Below are 19377 nucleotides of genomic sequence, written 5' to 3'. Positions count from 1 at the left end.
GCCAAAGCCAAGACAAAACAAATTTAAACATTTAAAAATGAGTGAACAAGCTACCGTGTTAGTCACCAGGAGAGCGGAAAGTAAGACATGACACAGGCAAGTAGTGAGGACCCCCCAGAGCTGCTCAAAAACGGGGGAGAATGATGAGAAGGAGGCCCAGACCCAGCCAGGCATGGGCCACAGAACAGAGAATCGAGCACAAGTGGCTATTAACGTGGGCCCAGAGTGACCCTGCCTCCATGGAGCGTAGCAAGCAGGAGTTGAGTCACCCAGAGAGCAAAACAAAGCTGGTGTCTTTCTTGCTGCAGACACAAAGGATCACCAGGAATGTGACTGAAGCTCTAAACCATGGGAGCTAATTAGTCCTGACCCCCTTCTGGGCCTTCCCTACTGAGTCAGGGACAGCTTCAGTGCATTCAGACCACATTCTGTGTGTGGCCGAAAAGCTGGGACAAGAACACCTGCCCATCACTTTACTGTTCTGAATACAAAATCCGAGACCAGGGTTCGGTTTTAAACCCATTTGTGATGGCTAATTTCTTCTTTTGACTTGGCTAGTCCACAGTACCCAGGTTCTTGGTCAAACATTATCTAAGCTGTTTCTGTGAAGGTGTTTTTAGATGAGATTAACATTCACATCAGCAGACTCTGAGTAAAGCAGATTGCTCTCCATAACATGGGGGGAGAGGTTGTGGGGATGCATCCAGTCAGCTGAGGGCCTCAGTAGTAATGAGACTGACCCTCCCGATCGAGAGAAAACGCCGCCAGCAAAACACCTTTGGACTCAGACCTCAGGACCTCCCCCCTGCCGGCCTGCCTCACAGACTCCAGAGTTGCCAGGCTCCATAGTCACGTAAGCTAATTCTCCAATAAATCCAGAAAGATAGATGATAGATAGAGAGACAGGTCCATCCATACACACAGACACACACATCCTGTTGGTTGTTTCTCGGGAGAACCCTGACTAATGCACCATCTCGCTGGGTTTAACAGATGAAACTCCCATGTCCCCAAGCGCTCATTTCACTGCCTCATGAGAGAGACACAGACAGAGATAGACGGAGACAGAGATGACAGAGACAGATATCTCATACGTGTATCATATCTGTTGTATCTATGGTATATATATATATATACCATATAATATAGTATATATACCTCTCCCTCTCTCTCTCTCCCCCCTATACCCAAGGCCCTCAAGGCCCTGCAAAAAGGTATCGTCTTGGGATCCCTCCATGACCCTCCAGCTGGTGCTCATCTCGCCCCGTGGAACCTCCGCAGTCAGGTCTGTGCACTCACTCTGGAGCCTCTGCCTCCCTCCTCCAGTGCATCCAGGCGCCAAAGCGCAGCAGAGCAGCAGCTCTTAGAGGTGAAAAGACCTCAGATCTTTGTTCATTCAACCTTAGCCCAGAGAAGAAACCATTTTACCCAATCAATCTCTGCTTAAACACTTTTAGGAGAGGGGACTTCATCCTCCTGGGGACAGGCTCTTCCACAAAGGGCAGCACGCCCCCCTTCCTCAAGAACGCACTCCCCTCTGTCCTACAGCGGGCGTGCGTGTGCGGGGAGTGGCGCCCGGTGTGTGCGCACCTGTTGTAGGCTTTCCTCTTCACACCTGACACTATGCATCCACAATTGCATTCACCACCCTGGCTCTTGATGGTCCTGTCTCCTGACCTGGGCGTAGTCTATCACATTAAGCCTCATTCTCACATTCATCCAACAAATGTTCGGTGGGTACCTCCTGTCAGTTGCCTGAGACTCAGCAGGAAGCAAAGTCCCTCCCCTTGTGGAACTTACACTCTCAGAAATAAAACACGTGCATCTGATGAGATAACCATGCAGCCATGAATACCGAGGGAAAAGTTGCCATTTTACCCATTTTTCAGATAAGGACATTGAGGCTGTGGAAAATGAAACAACTTGTCCAAGTTCAGAGATAGTGGAGCCACAGGGCAAGCCTACATCTGTCTGATACCAAAATCCACGCTCATCTGCCCCAGGTGCTGGAGAGCTCGCGAGAGCTTGCAGGCCAGGGGTGGCAGAAGGAGAGAATGCTCTCCAAGAGCAGAACATCTGCACTTCTCATGTTTTCTTCCTGCTTACACCCAAAACCCTTCTGACCAAGAGTCCCCTGCCCCCCACAAAGTAGGCAGAACAGATTGGGAAAGACACCAGTCCCTGGTTCCAAACCATGTGAGCAAGAGGAAAGGGTGGTGAAGAGACCCGCCCTGAGAGCCGGGGGGGATGGACTAGTCAGGGGACAGGCCCACAAGCAGCCCCTCTCAGCCGCAGGGTACACCACCACGCACACTCACTGGGCACTTGGCACTTTCGGAGACCGGGCAGGAAGTGGGCAGGGTTTAAGACCCAGGGTTTAAGCCCCGGGATAATTGATGCCAAGCCCCACGTTCTTTCCACTATTCAAATTAAAAGGCATTGTGATGTCGTTTGGCTTTAAGGTTTGGGTATGAGTTTGCAAGCAGCCAGGGAAGAGCAACGTGCCATTCCACAAGTAGGACGGCCCCGCCTGAGCAGAGTCATGGAGGCAGAAACAAGAATGTTATTAAAAGACAGGACAACCAGCGGGGCAGGGGTCGGGGTGGAGAGGGCAACAAGCTGCAAAGAGCACTAACCTGGGCATCAGGAGGCCTCAGCTTCAGGGCCGAAACCACTGAGGTCATCGTGGGTCCCATATGGGACTTGGAGTTCGTGCAGTCCCACCCTCTTGCCCTACTGAAAAACACAAGGTCTCACTCTCGCTGGGTTGGAATGAAGGAAAGCTAAGAGCCTCAGAGGTCATATCCCTAGCACGAATCACCCTAAAACACCGGTTCTCAAGGGCACAGTGCTGGCCCTGTCCAAACTGGCCAGCCCAGCCTGGCTCACCCCACAGCAGCTTCATGAGCAAAAACCAAACCTCCAGCTCCCAAACTAGAGTGGAAAAGCTGGGCACTATTGGTTCTCTGCACTATGTCAAGCACTAGCCTGAGCAACTCACCAAAACACTGGGAACCATAATCTCCAAGTTACACGTGAGGAAATGGAGGCTTGATCAGCTGTTCAAGGTTAAAATCAAAGTTTGATCAGCTGTTCAAGGTTAAAATCAAAGCAGTGTGATGGATCCAGGATTGCAATCAGGTCTTTTGATGCCCAAGCCTTAGCTTTAAAGTGCCCTTCTCAGCAACACCAGCCATTCCCTCCAAGAACTGGACACCCTCTCTGGAAACTCCTGGGAGAGAGAGCTCCCTTGCACACCAGCAAGTGCTGAAAAGCATTGGGTTTGAGCTTCAAGCAATCGAGCTTGTGTGGAGAGTCATCGGAAAGGCCCTCCCTGCCTGGAGCAGTGAATTTGCCGCTCAGAACAGCTCAGAGCATCTCCTAGCAGGCAGAGCAGACAGGAGCATCAAGTCACAGGTTTCCTGAACCCCTTGCAAACAGAGGGACTTTTCTCCGCAAGGGGCCTGAGCAAGCGTGGTGGGGGATTAAGCAGGATGAGCCCCAGATTTGGGAGATCTTCTGATCCCAAGCAGGCCCCACGGGGTGCTGAGCGCCTTCAAGCTCCCATATGCCCTGCCCTGTCGGCTAGTCTGTGGGCAGCTCGGGGTGCACACAGCCACGCACAGGCTCGTTGTCTGTGTGCTGTCATCCTCCCTGACCCGCAGATATAAAAGCTGAGGTTCAGAAATAGGAAGCAAGTCACACCAGGCTCCATGGCAGTTAGTCTTCCACGCCACCAAGGCCGGCTGGGCGGTAACCATGAGCTCTGGGCCCAGACACCCCTCTCTAAGAGTGGGTGGCATGCGGACAATACTATACCATCTGTGAACCTCTGAGACGTCAATGCCTGGGTCAGCGCATTGACTGGCACTGCCCTCGGATGACGTTAGGGGAGGCAGGCACCCTGAGCTTCCCCGAACAGTATGTCCCGGCCCCACTCAGGCCACTGTCATCTGTTCCAGACACACCCACCCTAACAGTCTCCACCCAGCAGCCAGAATGATCTTCCAAACCAAAATAAAAATCCAATCATGTTCATCAACTGCCTAAGTGCCCCCCTCCAGGATACCACCACCACCACCCCTCCCCCAACCCTGGTTCCCGTGGTCCTCAAGATAAAGCCTTCCAGCTGGCTGCAGGGTCCGGCCCCACCTCTCTCAGGCTCTCCACTTCCCTTTTGGCCTGTCTCGGTCCAATCCCACTACAGGGGACTTCATTCAGTGCTTGAACATGCGATGCTTCCCTTTCACCCCAGTCCTTTTCTGGACCTATTCCTGTCCATCCCTCAGCTCTCCCCTAGCTGTCACTTCTGGAGAAGGGACCATCCTCTGGTGCCTGAGCCCAGGTCAGGCTCTTCAACAGAGAGTCCCTGTCACCCACTGTACCACCCCTACCAACCTGCTTACCCCTCCCTGGTGCCCACTTATATCTGTCTCCCTTCAAATGAAGAAGCTCCGTGGGGTGAAGATCCTAATTGTCTTGTTCACCACTCCACCCCCAACACAAAGAGTATAGTATTAGTGATATTAGTTTCGGGACAGCGCAAAAAAAATCTCTGTGGAATGAAAGAAGGGAGGGAGGGAGGGAGGGAGGGAAGACCCCTTAAGGTGTGTATCTGCTGCTAAAGAAGGCCAAAGGGTGCCCACAGGTGCTGAGTCAGGAGCAGCAGAACCCTTAGTGTACCCAGGGCACAGGTGGGATCACTGACCTGGGTCAGTCCCCACCACTGCCGACCGAGACCCCAGCCTCATAGGTCATCAGTGCCAGGCAAATCAGGGTCTGCTTCTTGGCCTCCTAGGCTGGGTCTGAGCCACCTACATGAGGACAGTCTAGACAACTTTGGCTAAGAGCCAGCCACGTGGCTCCCTGGGGCTCTCTCTCACCTGACTCACCAGCCGGCCAGGAGGGCGGTGTGCCTCTGTGTCGGTGTGTGCGCGGTCTAGCCATAAGCATAACAAGCCCAGCACAACCCCAAGTCTCAATGAGGCCAGTGGCTCTTAGAGTCAGCTGTGCGCAAGAACATACGGCTTGGCCCCTGCCCAGTGCGCTTCAGGTGAGGGAGGGAGGGGCAGAGAAGAGAGCAGGGCTGACACTTCACAGAATCTCAAAACTGGTCAAGAGAAAACCCCAGGGAGACTCCTTAGCCCAGGATGACCCAATCGGTGTCCCAGCAAACACGAGTCCCTGAGATGCTCTGTAAACATAAGGTCTGGAGAGTCTGAGAGGCACAGCTTGCCATGGCCATCCCCCTGCCCCCAGAGAGTCGCCATCCACACTGGCATGCTCAGGCTCTGAAAAGCCCTGAAGAAAAGGTACCTGTTAGAGTTCAATTCACCAGCAAGTCATCAGGTAGGTGATGTAGATAGACAGACAGACAGATCAATGATAGATGACAAATATGTGTGTGGGAGAGAGACTGAGACTGATTTTGTAGTTAACAAAAACTCTACAGATCACACTGTAAATAACACTGATCCAGACCAGCCACTTTTTAAAAAATATATTTTATTGATTATGCCATTATAGTTGTCCCATTCCCCCCTTCATTCCCCCTCCACCCTGCAAACCCCTCCCCCACCATTCCCCCCTTTAGTTTATGACCACGTGTCTCAAGTTCTTTAGATTCTCTATTTCCCCTACTATTCTTGCCCTCCCCCTATCTATTTTCTATCTACTGTCTGTGCTACTTATTTTCTGTACCTTCTCCCCCTTTTTCCTCCTCCCACTCCCCTGTTGCTAACCCTCCATGAGATCTTTATTTCTATGGTTCTGCTCCTGATCTAGCTGTCCTTTTAGTTTGCTTTTGTTTTAGGTGTGGTTGTTAATTACTGTGAGCTTGCTTTCCTTTCACTGTTCATATTTTTTGTCTTCTTTTTTTTTAGATAAGTCCCTTTAACATTTCATATAATAAGGGCTTGGTGATGATGAACTCCTTGAACTTGACCTTATCTGAGAAGCACTTTATCTGCCCTTCCATTCTAAATGAAAGCTTTGCTGGATAGAGCAATCTTGGATGTGGGTCTTTGGATTTCATGACTTGGAATACTTCTTTCCAGCCCCTTCTTGCCTGTAAGGTCTCTTTTGAGAAATCAACTGACAGTCTGATGGGAACTCCTTTGTAGGTGACTGTCCCCTTCTCTCTTGCTGCTTCTAGGATTCTCTCCTTCATTTTAATCTTAGCTAATGAAAGTATGATGTGGCCTGGTGTGTTCCTTCTTGGGTCCAACTTCTTTGGGACTCTCTGAGCTTTTGATGCATAAATGAAGTCACGGGAGCTCAGGAAGAGCTTTGCCCGAGGCCACACCTCTTCGGTGGAAGCCAAAGCTGGGATGGAGCCCAGGCCTCCTAATTCCCAGGTCTAGGCTCCTTCCACCAGGCCCTGTTCCCTGTGTTGTGTTTAACTCTAAACTCCAGGATTTCTGGTAATCAAAGTGATCGGTGCTGTTTTCAAACCAATCCTGGTGTTTGGTATTGCACTCCCAACTCCACGCGGCTCCTCTCACAGGCCCACCCTCTGCTGAAGAAGGCAGCCCGTCCTGCATCTCAGGCTCTCAGGCCACCGTGGGGACGCAAGGCCCGGGGCAGAGGCTGGCACACAAGGCCTGGTGTTGGGCCCTGGTTCTGACAAGGGCAGGAGCCCTGGTACTTGGATCCTGCTACTCTACTTGAGTCAGGGAGGCAGGTTTCCTGGTAGGATGGGTGTCCTCAAATGGGGACAGGAGCTGGCCATGCCATCCCCATGGGTCGGGCTGGAGAAATGAAGGCTGAGGCCTGACCTAGGTCTTGCTGTGTTTCCACAGGGCTCAGCAGCTAGAACCATAGCTGCCTCGCTGGCCCCTCCCTCCGGTACAGCCCTGCCACCCCAGCTCCCACATCCTACTGCCCAAGCTCCCAGCCACAGCGACTCTCCCCACTGCACACTCACAGCACAGATAGATGCCCGTGAGCTTCAGCGGGCACTTAACACCCACTAACCCCAGCCACACCATCCCTGTTGTGTGGCTGCTTGATGTTTCCCACAGGCGCATTCTGTCTCCCTGTGCTCCGTGCAGCCTCAACGCTTCCAGAGCACAGGGCAGGCCCTACTCTCCCAGGGCCATTGCTGGTCTCCCCAGGGCCCACGCACACAAGGACAGAGCTGCCTCACAGTGCCTGGCATGGTGCTTGGCACAGAGAAAGCACAGAGGGCTTCACGGGGGTTGATCAGCAACTCGCCAAATCCAACAGCAAGACAGAATTCCTGTCGAATATGGTGGCATCAGACAGAGAGCCACGGAGCAGTGGGCTCGAGGTTCCCCAGGATGTCACACAACCAGCTGCCTCTTCAGGGTCTCGGGCCCCTCAACAGCACAACATAGAAGTGGAGGGTGTGTGTAGAAACTTCTTGCTCTAAAACTCCAATTCAATGATGGAGTCATAAGGAGGGGAAAACCAAAGGCCCCTCTTTTTAAAAAAAGATTTTATTTATTTATTTTTAGAGAGAGGGGAAGGGAGGGAGAAAGAGAGAAACATCAATGTGTGGTTGCCTGTCATGTGTCCCCCACTCGGGACCTGGCCTGCAGCCCAGGCCTGTGCCCTGATTGGGAATAGAACTGGTGACCCTTTGGTTTGCAGCCTGAGCTCAATCCACTGAGCTACACCAGCCAGGGCCAAAGGCCCCTTTTAATCGTTCTCTCCTGCAGCCCTATAGCACAGATGCAGTAGAACAGTCTTGTTCCCAGGCCCAAGTGAGGACATTACCCCACCGCACCCCCAACTCAAGGCACCTTGCAGCTCACCTCCCAGCTGAAGGCACTTTGCAGGAGTGAAACTGGCAAAATACATGTTAGACCCAAAAGCCAGTGGTTTTTGACATGCTAACCAAAGTCACATAAAGTAGGAGGTTCCATCATGAGGACAGATCCTTTTAACCAAGATAATCGGGGCCAAGATAATCGAGGAAGCTGCACAGTGACACCGTCTCACCTCCTCATCTTTAGGCTAAGATGCCCAAGAAACCCGTTTCTCCTCCTCCAACCCCCTCCCGACCCCAGACCTTTGCAGACTGTTGCCTGAGCCCTCTGCAGTGAACGGTGATGCCCCATTCTCTCCAGGCCTCTCTCTCCCACATGGCCCAGGATTCCTCCATCTCTGAGGCGCCTCTGCCCTATGGTGCACCATTGCCCACACTTTCCCCCTTCCCAGGACACAGGGCCTCTGCTGGTGAAGGCAAGACAAACACAGACCAGCAGACAGAGCAGAAAAGAGTCAACAGCAAGCACATTTGGATCTGCCTCTGCCTCTGAGACATGCAGCCCAGTTCCTGGGGGCCTGCCAGGCTGGCCTATTGTTCTGGCACTGTTTGCCTTTGGGGTGATGGGTGCCTAGAGTGGGAGGGAGAGAGAGGCTGGCATGGGGGCAGGGAGCAGGGCTCAGCACCAGACCAGGCAGCCAGACTTGGCTACAAACACCAGGGTGTATGAAGCCCCGAGGCAAGGGTCACTGGAGCCGGCAGCCTGCCCACCCTCCTGTCTGCAGGCTTAGATGTGCTACAGAAACCTCTCAGCACCAGTGCCTTCCCTTTCCCAGGTCCCTCAGAGCCCAGATGACTTCTCAGGAGCCCCCCACCCCTGCCCACACCCCCTGGCCCTCACTAAAGAGGTTAAGGAAGACGAATGTTGCCCAGAGGGTGATTGGGGCCCTGCTATGGGGAGCATCCAGGGTTGGTCTGCACGTGCATCTGCCTCACCAAGTCCGTCCTTCCTCAAACCATGACCTGTGGCTCCTGGATGAACAGCTCCCCATCAGCCATGTGTTGCACACGCCCGTAGAACTGCTCCAGCTGCTTCCCAGTTGATGAGGCTGAGTGTCCAGAGACTCATCACCCACAGCTGAGGGACCTTGTGCCAGTCCCTCCTCTTGGAAAATGCGGGGTTGAATTCTGGGATTCCTAAGGGCCCTTCCCGCTTTAAAGGGCCAGAACCATAACCGTGGGGTTAGGATCTTAAGGCCTCCTCCACAGCAGGGCAGAACTTGGTATTACAGAAAGGCAATAGGAAGGAGGGGTCCCTGCTTTGGGCCAGAGACAATTCAAGCCTCCAACTAATATATGGTTCTATTAAGGTGTTAAGACCACACTCTGTGCACACACCACACTATGGCTGCGCACCACATGTTGCATATTATCACACCGTAAAGGTGTGAGACATATTTTGGCATATATTCCACACTTCGTGCATATACCATACTTTAGGGGTATATATACACACTTTGAAGTATGTACATGCTTTAGGGCACCCAGACACCCAGAGGTATGTACACACTTTGTGTATATTTACACACTTGGGATATATCCCATACTTTGTGTACATAGCACACTTTGTGTGGACACCTCACTCTGCACTCTGCGAAGTGGTAATGATGCGACTCTGGCCAGGCTCCAGGCTTGAGACTATAGACCCTGGAACCAGATAAACTCGACGCAAAGCATTTTCACTTCTCATTAACCTCGAGCAAATCACTTGCCTTCTGAGACTCAGTTTCTTCACCTGTAAAATGGAGATAATAATAGTTGCTATCTCATAGGGTTGGGGGAAGATTAAATAAAGCAAAACCTATAATGGGCTCATCATAGTGTCCAGCACAAAAGAACCATTTGGTAAATGGTAGCTTTGTTATTGCTTGCACTTTGTAAAGGTGAGTATTTTATAATGTACATGTATTTTTTAACTTATATATAAAGAATGTATATATAAACATACATATACATCATATATATATAAAATACATATTATATTTCTATATATAAAATCTCCAGATGTTCTCAGCGTCTCAAAGCTTTTGGAAACTTAAATAACAGACAGGGCCATTTAATTCATATTTATTTTACATTTGATCTGTAAACTTTTTATATTAAAAAATCCATTGTCATTAGCAACATGTGCTGACATTAATTTTTCTTTAGTAAAATAAGAGCGCAGGCCTTAAAGAGTCTCTGTCTGCAGTGTGTAGAAACTCGATGTAAACACGAGGTCTCCGCCCTCCTCCGTCGACTTTGGGAATTCATCGGTGATAGGATTGCAACCAGAGAAACAGAGGTGGGGGAAGGTCAACACTTCGACCCGAAGAGCTCCTGGGGCAGGAACTGTCCAGGGTGGCAGGCCCATTTGTCTTTTCAAACTGTTTACCTTGGGCAAATCACCCCAGGTTTGCCTCTTCCACACAATTTACACTTATCTGGGTCTGAAAACAGCAGCTAAAATATTTCCCCACAGTCAGCACTTCGGGAGACAGAGAGGCACACGTACACAGAGGATAGCAACATACACATTCTTCAAGCAGTGACCGTGGAGAAAAGAAGGGAAGGGACACCAGGAAGAAGAGGTTCAAAGTGAGTTGCTGGGGCGAGGGCACCTGGGCAATAATGGCTTTATACACGGGCTGATGCAGGGCGGAGAGGCCATTACTTCTGCCTTCTCCATCGCTGCCATATTTACACAGGAAAAGGAAACTGTGCTGTTAGGCACAAGGGAAAACGGACAAATCTTTCCGGCCTCAGGAAACCTCCAAGCAGGTCCAGGCCCAAAGGGACAGTCACCAGTTGCTGGTGAAAAGGATACAGAGGGAAGCTAGGACACTGGGAAAACGCTTGCGCCGCGGAGGGACTGGGCCGAACCAGACACCAGGTGGCTGCCTCCAGGGCACCCCCAACAGCCAGGATTCGGACGACAGAAGCCAAGCTACCTTAGGGACCCCTCGCCCCCATCGGACAAGTACTAACAAAAACAGTGCATATTTACAGTGGGGGGTGAGAGGGCGGGCTGCGCTGCCCTGAGCTTCGTTTAAAAATTGCCGGGAGAGGAAGAGCGGTTAGACGGACCGGGGAACCCCTTCCGCTGACCCTTTGTGAGCCACACGCGCTGGGGCGCAGCCGCTGCTCTGGACTCAGGGGAGGTGCAAACGCGGTCAGGAGACGACGCTGACAAGGGGCGGCCCGAGGACTCCGGGGGATCGCGGGGAGCCCCAGGAGGCCCTGGCAGTCACTGGGGAGTGTGGCCCTGCCCGCCAGTCCTCTTCCCCGGTGCGGAAGAGCAGATGTTCAAAGGAGGCCGGGAAACACGGAGTCCCCGGGCCCGGCTCCCACCGCGCCCGCCGGGACCTCGCGGACGCGCCCTGGGATCCCCGCAGCCCGCGGCCCGCGCGAGTCCGTTCGCGGGGGCGGTGTTGGGGGTGGGGCGCGGACTCGGCTCACACGATCCGCTTTCTGTCCCCGCGGCAGAGGATCTTCTTGAAGGCGCGGCGGAAGTCGTGGTTGAAGATGGTGTAGATGACCGGGTTCAGCGAGCTGTTGCAGTAGCCGAACCAGAAGAAGAACTTGAAGAGCGTGCGCGGCACGGAGCAGCCGACGGCCGTGAGCGTGTAGGTGAAGAAGAAGGGAAACCAGCACACCACGAACACGCCGATGACCACGGCCAGCACGAAGGTGAAGCGCTTCTCCCGGTTCTGCCGCCCGCGCCAGCGCGACGCCTTGGCGCCCCCGCCGCGCTCCTCCGCCGGCCCAGCCGCCGGCGCCCCGGGCCCGGTAGCCCCCGGCCCGCGCCGCGGAAGGCTGTCCCCGGGCTTCGGCCGGCTCTCCCGGGCCTTGCCCTTGGCCCGGGGGCCGCGGTCGGACCTGCGAGGTCCCGAGGGCTGCTCCGCGTGCTCCGACGACGAGCTCTCCTCCAGGTCCAGCGCGTCGATGTCTCGCGGCCCGGCCGGTGCGGGCTCCCCGGGGGCGCCGTTAAGCTGGACAGGCAGCGACTCTTCCTCGGTGCCCGCGGGCTCCACGCCGCGCTCCGGGCCCAGGCCGTTGGGCCTGCGCTCGGCGCCCCCCGGCGGCGCGGTGTCCGGGCCCCGGCGGCTGGGCGGCACGCGAGTGCGGCGCTTGGCGATCTGGTAGATGCGCACGTAGACCAGGATCATGATGAGGCAGGGCGCGAAGAAGGAGCCGATGGAGGACGAGATGACGTACCACTTCTGGTCGTTGATCTCGCAGCGCGGCTCTGCCTGCTGCTGGTCGCCGCCGCCCTTTTTCTCGATGGAGATGAGCGGCGGGAAGGAGATGACGGCCGAGATGACCCACACGGTGACAATGATGGCCTTGATGCGGCGCGGCGTGCGCTTCAGGTTGTACTCGATGGCCTGCGTGATGGACCAGTAGCGATCCAGGCTGATGGCGCACAGGTGCACGATGGACGAGGTGCAGAAGAGCACGTCGAGCGCCAGGTAGATCTCGCACCACGCCTTGCCGAAGTACCAGTAGCCCATGACCTCGTTAGCCAGCGAGAAAGGGATGACGAGCGTGGCCACCAGGATGTCGGCCGAGGCCAGAGACACCAGAAAGAGGTTCTGGGGTGCCTTGAGTGCGCGGCTCGTGAACACGGCGATGATGACCAGCACGTTGCCGAACACTGTGAGCAGCATGAGGAGACCGACCAGGCACACGAGAGTCAGGGTCACCTGCAAAGAGTAGGGGGTGGCCCGGGCACCGCCCCCCGGCTCCTCCGTCCCATTCCAGGTCGCGTTGCCAGCGTCCGGCTGTAGGGAGCCCATGGGCGCAAAGCTGCCCTCGGCCAGCGGCTGCTCCTGGCGGAACATGAACGCCGGTGCCCGCTCGCCTGGGCCTGCTGCCAGCTGCCTTCCGGCCCGGAGCCCGTGGGTCCTCCTCTTCCTCCCGCGCCCCGCTCGCCCCGCGGCTCCTCACATGGGAAAAAGGCCGCAGGGAGGTCGGGCCGGAGCTGGGGGGTCGCTAGCGGCCCATGGGCCCGGCGCAGGGCTCCCTGTCTGCTCTTCGGACGCCCGGGGTGGGCGCCTTCGGGCTCCCAGCTCCTAAACACAGCCAAGTTTTATTCTAAGGGGCCGGAGAGAGTATGTCGAGCCGATGGGGAAAGAGATTTATTCTTCAAGAGGAGAGAACAGAAATCACTGCTGGCCTGATGACTTGGAAGGACAACAGGAAATTTAAAACACATGTATATTTCTATCTCTCGACTCTTGAGCCTGAGCGAAAGCAAGAGGTCTTACCGTGTGCGGGGCCCGCCCCCACCCGGGGAGGCAGCCAGCCGAGGGGTGCTGATGCGGGCTCCGGGTCCTATGTCTGTCTCCTTACATCCCCGAAGCGATTAGCAGCTCTCCTGCTTCCCCCAGACGCGGCGGTGCCGCCGGGGCCAGGGCTGGGGCCGGGGTGCGGACTCCACCGCCTCTCGGAGCACCGCGGGACTTCCAAAGTTGCGCGCCCTGCCGGGGCTGGGGGGCGGCGCGCGGAGCGCGGCGGCGGTGGGGTGAGAGGTGTGGGGGCCGCATCAAGGCGCCCCCGTGCTCAGGCGGGCCGGGGCAGGTGCGCGATCCGCCCTCCAGGAGCCGCGGTCTAGGCGGAGGGTCTCTCGGGCGTCAGCCTGGCGCGCTGCTGCCGCCGAGCGCCACCGGACCCGCCAGGATCGGAGGGCAGCGTGAGTTGGGGCTGGAGCTCCGGGCTGAGGGTAGAAAATGCTGGGGGTGGCCGGGCGGCGGCGCGCCGGCCGCCGGGCGTCTGCACGGAAGCCAGAACTGCTGCTGCTCCGCCGCGCTCACCGCGGACTGGTTTTATAGCCCCGGGATCAAGCCGGCGTTGCTGAGCAGCCGGCGTCAGCCCCCACGTGGGAAGCCGACCCTCCCCCGCCCCTTGCGCCTCCTCTCCGCGGGTCCAGCGCCCGCGCCCCGCGCGGGACCCGGGGGAGCGCTGCCTCCCCAGCGGGACCTGCGGTTTAGAGGAGCGGGTGCGGTGAGCTGGGGGTTTAAGGAGCGTGCCCGGGGACTGGGGAGCGGCCCCTGCTGGGAGTTGGCAGAGCAGCTCCGGGCCGGCCCCGCAGAAAGAAGCAGGCACCCGGGAAGGTCCCCATAGAGCTGGGGCCCGGAGGAAAGGGGTTGGAGACCTCGACCCGAAACTGGAAAAGCAGACAACGACACGGTTGCCCCTGGAGCAGTTTCGCCCTGAGCCGGGCCGACCTCAACTGGAAGTGCTCCTGGAGGCCGGGGAGAGTGGAGTCCAGGTGAGAGAGGAAGACACCGGTTCGGATGGACCCTCTGGGGCGGAATGGTAAGCGCCTCCCGGGGAAAAGCCTCCACCCAGAGCTGCTCCTGGGTGTGGGTAACCACGTGTCGTCCCAGCCGCAGAGCTGTCTTCGGAACGGGAGCGGTCCGGAGTCTGGACCGCTCCCCGTCAGCGCGGTGGGGAAGGGGTTCCAGGAGGCGAAGGCCTAGCGCCGCGCCTGAGCGAGGGCGCACTGACACCTGCTGGCCGCTTGTAGTCACCGCTGGGAAGGTACACGCCAGCACCAGGCGCTTTCTGCCCCCCCACCCCACCCCTAGCCCTGCAGTCCTTTGCCTAAAGCTCCTTCTATCTCAGGACAAGTTTGGGTGGGCCCAAGCTCAGAAGAGTATTTTATATTGCACCGTCATGTTGCAGAAATCTTTCTAGAGAACACACTTTTTTATGTGTTCACCCCCAGCAGGAGCGGGGCTTTGTCTGATGAAGTCACATCAGGAAGAGCTCAGCAGGCATCAGAGCCCTCGACTGGCACCCACCCTGGACTGGCAAAGCCCACACTCCCAGCAGATCCGCCAGGCCTGGATCCCGCCTGGATGCCCAGCTGTGAACCATTACGTCTTGTTGCAGCGGGAAAGCTAGACTCCACCCCCAACTCTGGTTCCAGCCTAGATGCACACACACCACCTCTTAGCGAGGGGAGGTGCTGGCCAAGAGGAGAGAGATTTTCTGTGAGCTCTCTGATAGGAATAGCACAGAGTGGGTGAATTGTTTGTTTCTCTCTATATGCTAGTTGTCCTGTAATAAATTGTATTGTGCTATTTGCAGTTTTCGAGTAAGCAGCAGTTTACAGGCAAGGCCCAGGAGGGTAGGGACTGTCAGCAGAAAAGAGGTTAGATCTAAAGAAAAGTTCTTGTTTAAGGATCCACTGTACCAAACAGCTCATGCAGTCACCTCAGCTGGAAGTTCTGAGGATTGAACAGATCACCTCAGCCCAGCACATTGCAGGCTGAATGAAGCCACAGGAGACTAAGGACTAGTAATTCAAGACCCTGAGCATCACCTTCAGCCCTAGCTGATGATAGTTATTGAGGCTGCTGCTCTGGATGTAATCACAAAATCTAGCTACCATACTTTCAGAGTACTTCCCCCATGTCTGTATCTCCCAGTCTTTGCTGGGGAAGGGAGAGGGTGAACTTCACCCTTCCTCTCTTTATTCTGAGGAATCTCTCTAAACCTCTTTTCTGAACAATCTGAAGAAGGCTGAATGGGCAGAATTTCCTCCCTCTGTTGAGTCCATCATTTCCCATGTCCTGCTGCGATCTCAGCCCCGGGTCTCTTGGCAGGGGCAGAAACTTTGCACGAGGCTCCGTTGGAGATGTGGTTACATTCATATTTGCATAGCAACCAGGAGCCCCAGGCATCCAGTATAAGTGCTGAGAGAGACAAAAAGCAAAGGCTGTGGCAGTCGGGGGTTCACCGTGTTGTTGGTAGCTCTCAGTAGGACCGCGTACCGGGAGGCAGGCACTGCCACGCCCCACGCCAGTCGCAGACATGCTGCTCTCCTTCCCGTCTCACTTCAGAAGCAAAAGAGGAAACAAAAACAGAGACCACGGTGCTTTTTTTCTTGAAATCTCTGCTACTATTGTGCATGACACCTCATGTCACATATTTTTTAAATGCTTCCCAAATAGCCAGTTGGTTTGTTAATTCCTGGGTTTGAAGTCTTTTCTCCTGCAATGGAAACAGGCTTTTCAAGGATCTAGGCCAATACACAATATTGGTGTGCACCGTGTCCAGGAACACATGCAGAGTCTTTTATAGGCAGAGGTCCTCTTGTCATGCATACCTCATTACCAAAGGCTCTGACTCCTTAGTTTGACACGTGGGGTCAGAACCTCTGAGCTCTGAAAAGTTACTGCACACGATTGTTTTTGCTAGAAGATTTAGGCTATGGTGGCCTAGTGAAGACAGCACTGAGCGGAGAAACATCCACCAGGGAGCAGCTCTTCACCAGGCCTGGACATCAGCATTGCCCACAAAGGTGCCACACACTTACCAGCGCTTCGCCGGGGTAATTGTGACTCAAGCGGGGTGACTCACAGTGGGCAGCGGTTTGCGTATTCCAACAGAGCTCCTTGGGAGAAGCTCACAGGCACATGGCTGAAGGCTCACTGCACTAAGCAATACATCTCAGTGGAGGACAGGGAGAGGGTTCAAATGACCTGGAGACGTTTATCAGGCTAACCAGAGCCACGAAGAATGGATCCCAGATTGAGAACTGCTGTCCTGGTGGGACAGCGGGACAGCTAGGAGGGTGTCACAGCCTGCCGGGGATCTGACAGGCAGAACGAACAGGGGAGAGCTCGTGTTGCCTTTCGCAGCCTGAGGAAGAGTCAGGTCTGGGCACACAAACAGAGGTCCATTATTATTTCTACTGGTAATGAATACACCGTGTGGCTCAGTTGATTGCAAAGCCATCCTGTACACTGGAAGGTCACCCACCGCTTTGCTCCCTGGTCAGTTCACATCCCTCAGTTGTGGATTCGATCCCCAGTCTGGGCACATAGGGGAGGCTACCAACTGATATTTCTGTTTCGTCGTTCTCTTTCTCTCTCCCTCTCCTCCCCTTCCCTCCTCCACTCCCTTCCTCTTTCTCTAAAGCAATGGAAAAAAATGTCCTCGGGTGAGAAGTAAATACATACGTACATACTATGTGTTAGCACTGAGTCCCCATCAGGCCCAGTGCTGAGCAGTTTATGTACCAGATACTTTATGTTGTTCCCAAAACCCCCCTGACACGCAGCCGTCATCCCCAACGTGTGCAGGTGGGGACAGGTCTCTGAGGGACTAGGAGATGGCGCATCTCATGAGCAGCAGGGGCAGACCCAGACCCTGTGATTCCTGATTGTAAGCCCAAGATTTCTAACCCCTTTTCTGAGGCTCTCCGCCCTCTGCCACAGCGACAAAGGGGAACCAGCAAGAAGGTCACCAGGAATGAGAGGTGGCAAGCTGGCAGATCCTCCCTGCCCACTTGTGGCCACTGGAGCAAAGCGGTGTAGGACAAGCTGTGGTTTTTTACTCCACGTACCATGCCTGCTGCATTGGAGGGAGCACCGGACGCTACAGTTCCCAGCGGCCAGCCTGCTGGACAGCGAGCACTGCACAAGCTGGTTGTGCAGCCGAGAGCACTGGCCTCCCAGCAGCTGGCAGGGGCAGCCACCCCGCCTCCTCTTCCTCCCACAGCTTATGTGAACCCTTACTGCACGAGTTCACCTGTTCCTTCTGGACGGGTTCCTTTCGATTGCCTACTAAGAGGAAAGGACTGTCCTGTCTGCCTTTGTATTCCCAGAGCAGACCTGAACCAGGTTTATTAAAACCTAGAACTATATCTGCAACTAATGAGTCAGGCAAAATGACACCAACATACAACCTGACTTTATTATTTAAAATGAGTGAGGAACTGGGTAGTGTTGGTATTAAGTTTATTTTTGGTTTGGGTGTTTTTTTTTCTTCGAAGACTTGACTAAGAAGAATCTACATGCCCCATCGGCTTGGACTCCCGGGCTATGATACAACCCTCACGCACACACCCAAGCGCACAGACCTTAAACACACACTCACCCATCTGAACACCATGACCATGCGAGGAACACAATGTTCGCACGGCCGTCCACGCCACACACGCAGCTGGAAGCAAACATCTGTCAAGTAGCTGCATTGCTGACACGGGGGCAGGAGGCAGTCATGAGGAAAAAAATCTATTGCTTCCTTTGAGCCCTGATTTAATTCCTCCACTTTCTTGTACCTGAGCTGGGGCCCTCAGAATCCCATTGTTACTGGATGTGGAGTTAAGCCAAAAGAAAAGTGTGGACTCCGAGACTGTTGTCCCAGACTGTTGTCGTAGGAACTGATTTTCTGCCACCAGCCGAGTTTCTCATCTCTGACTGCCAAACCAATCCCGCCGTACTCACAAAAACAAGCGAGAAGTCCTGCCACCACCTTCATCAGAGATTCTATAGTGCCAGCCCATCCCGCCCCAGCCTGGACGAAAGGTTAGGCCAGGTGTTTTCCGTCTCTGGCCAAGACCAGATGACGGCGGTCTGTGCCAGCATCCTCTCGACCTTCAGGATGCCAGTGAAGGCTGGGCTCCCCTCCGGCTCTTCGCTGCAGCCCAACCCCGCAGGACATGTTTGTGTTTCCACTAAAACACGATTACTGAGGGCCGTGCACACACACAAACCTTACCATCACATCCTTGGGTCCTCCAGGTTGGTCCTCACAATTAAGTGTCCCTCCCCCCCAAATTCAGGGGAAGGAAGTATCTTACCTGCTGTGTCCAGAAGCATAATAAGGAAAAGCATGGCTTGAAACAGTTGTGGTGAGTGATGGCTGTTTGTTCTCAGGAAAACAGGTGAGCCGGGTCCACTGGCTCTTGGATGTAAAGGAGCTGTCACCAGCATTAACTAATAACTCTTAAACCAACAGCCTGTTAATCTAATTAGGTAAGGTGACTCACCCTTCCCATTTACTCAAGGAAACCAAGGAGATGTGGTGCCTGAAATACACATACTCTCTCTCTCTCTCTCTCACACACAGTATTTAAGAGGTGGTCCTGCTATCACTGCTCCCTAGAAATGATTTTTTTCCATTGTCCTTAGTTAATGACAAAAGTACACGCTCTTCCTTCCTAAAGGGTCCCCCGCGGCGGGGGGGGGGAGGGAGGGGTATTAGAATGAAGTCATTAGAGATCTGGGCTTTGGAGTAAAAATAAATAAACCTGAGTTCTGGTGCTCATTCTGTCCCTTAAAGACAATGAATTCACTTTCTGGACTTCAGTTTCTTCATATGGACACGGGAAAAATTTGTCCCTACCTCAATCACACCCTTAAATGAAGATTAAGTGAGCAAATACATGGAAAATACAGAACAGAGTGTTTGGTATTTAATAGGTGCTCATCATGCATTAGGAATATTTGTTTATTTGGCAACACTTTCTCCTTTATTAATTTGAATTTGCCTCAGACATGCAAATAGATTCTAAAATTGCTCTATTAAAGTTTGACAGCTAATAAATTAGCATGAGAAATACCAATTGAAAACAAAATGGAAGTGGGAAAATACGACTTTCGCAGGCATTTATTATTTTGTGAACAGCAGAGCAGGGGGGTGGAAGTCAAAGGTTTTCGATCTGTTCATAACAAGGACATGCATGCAGTTTCCTACATTATTAGCTACCAAAGAGGGTGCGCAAAATCAGTGAAGTTCAGAGAACCAAGAAAATGGCACTTAATAGGAGAAGCCTCCCACCAAAGTCATTAAGAACTCAAGTTTGT

At 54.1% G+C, this 19377-nt stretch overlaps 1 protein-coding gene across 1 annotated transcript; it reads right to left on the bottom strand.

Moving 5' to 3' along the window:
• Positions 1–9863: 9863 nt before the first annotated feature.
• Positions 9864–13629, bottom strand: ADRA2A (adrenoceptor alpha 2A). The gene has a single exon (XM_037165621.2). The coding sequence runs from the start codon at positions 12613–12615 to the stop codon at positions 11227–11229; it is 1389 nt and encodes a 462-aa protein (XP_037021516.2). The 5' UTR covers positions 12616–13629; the 3' UTR covers positions 9864–11226.
• Positions 13630–19377: the final 5748 nt, after the last annotated feature.

The sequence above is a fragment of the Artibeus jamaicensis genome, unplaced genomic scaffold (assembly GCF_021234435.1).
Source record: "Artibeus jamaicensis isolate MK-2021 breed Jamaican fruit bat unplaced genomic scaffold, CSHL_Jam_final contig_490, whole genome shotgun sequence".
Classification (NCBI taxonomy): Eukaryota; Metazoa; Chordata; class Mammalia; order Chiroptera; family Phyllostomidae; genus Artibeus; species Artibeus jamaicensis.
The sequence above is the reverse complement of the archived record's forward strand: the minus strand, read 5'-3'. Positions and strand labels throughout refer to the sequence as shown.

Coding starts and splice junctions, on each gene's coding strand:
- ADRA2A (XM_037165621.2), bottom strand. CDS start 12,615: ATGTTCCGCCAGGAGCAGCCGCTGGCCGAGGGCAGCTTTGCGCCCATG.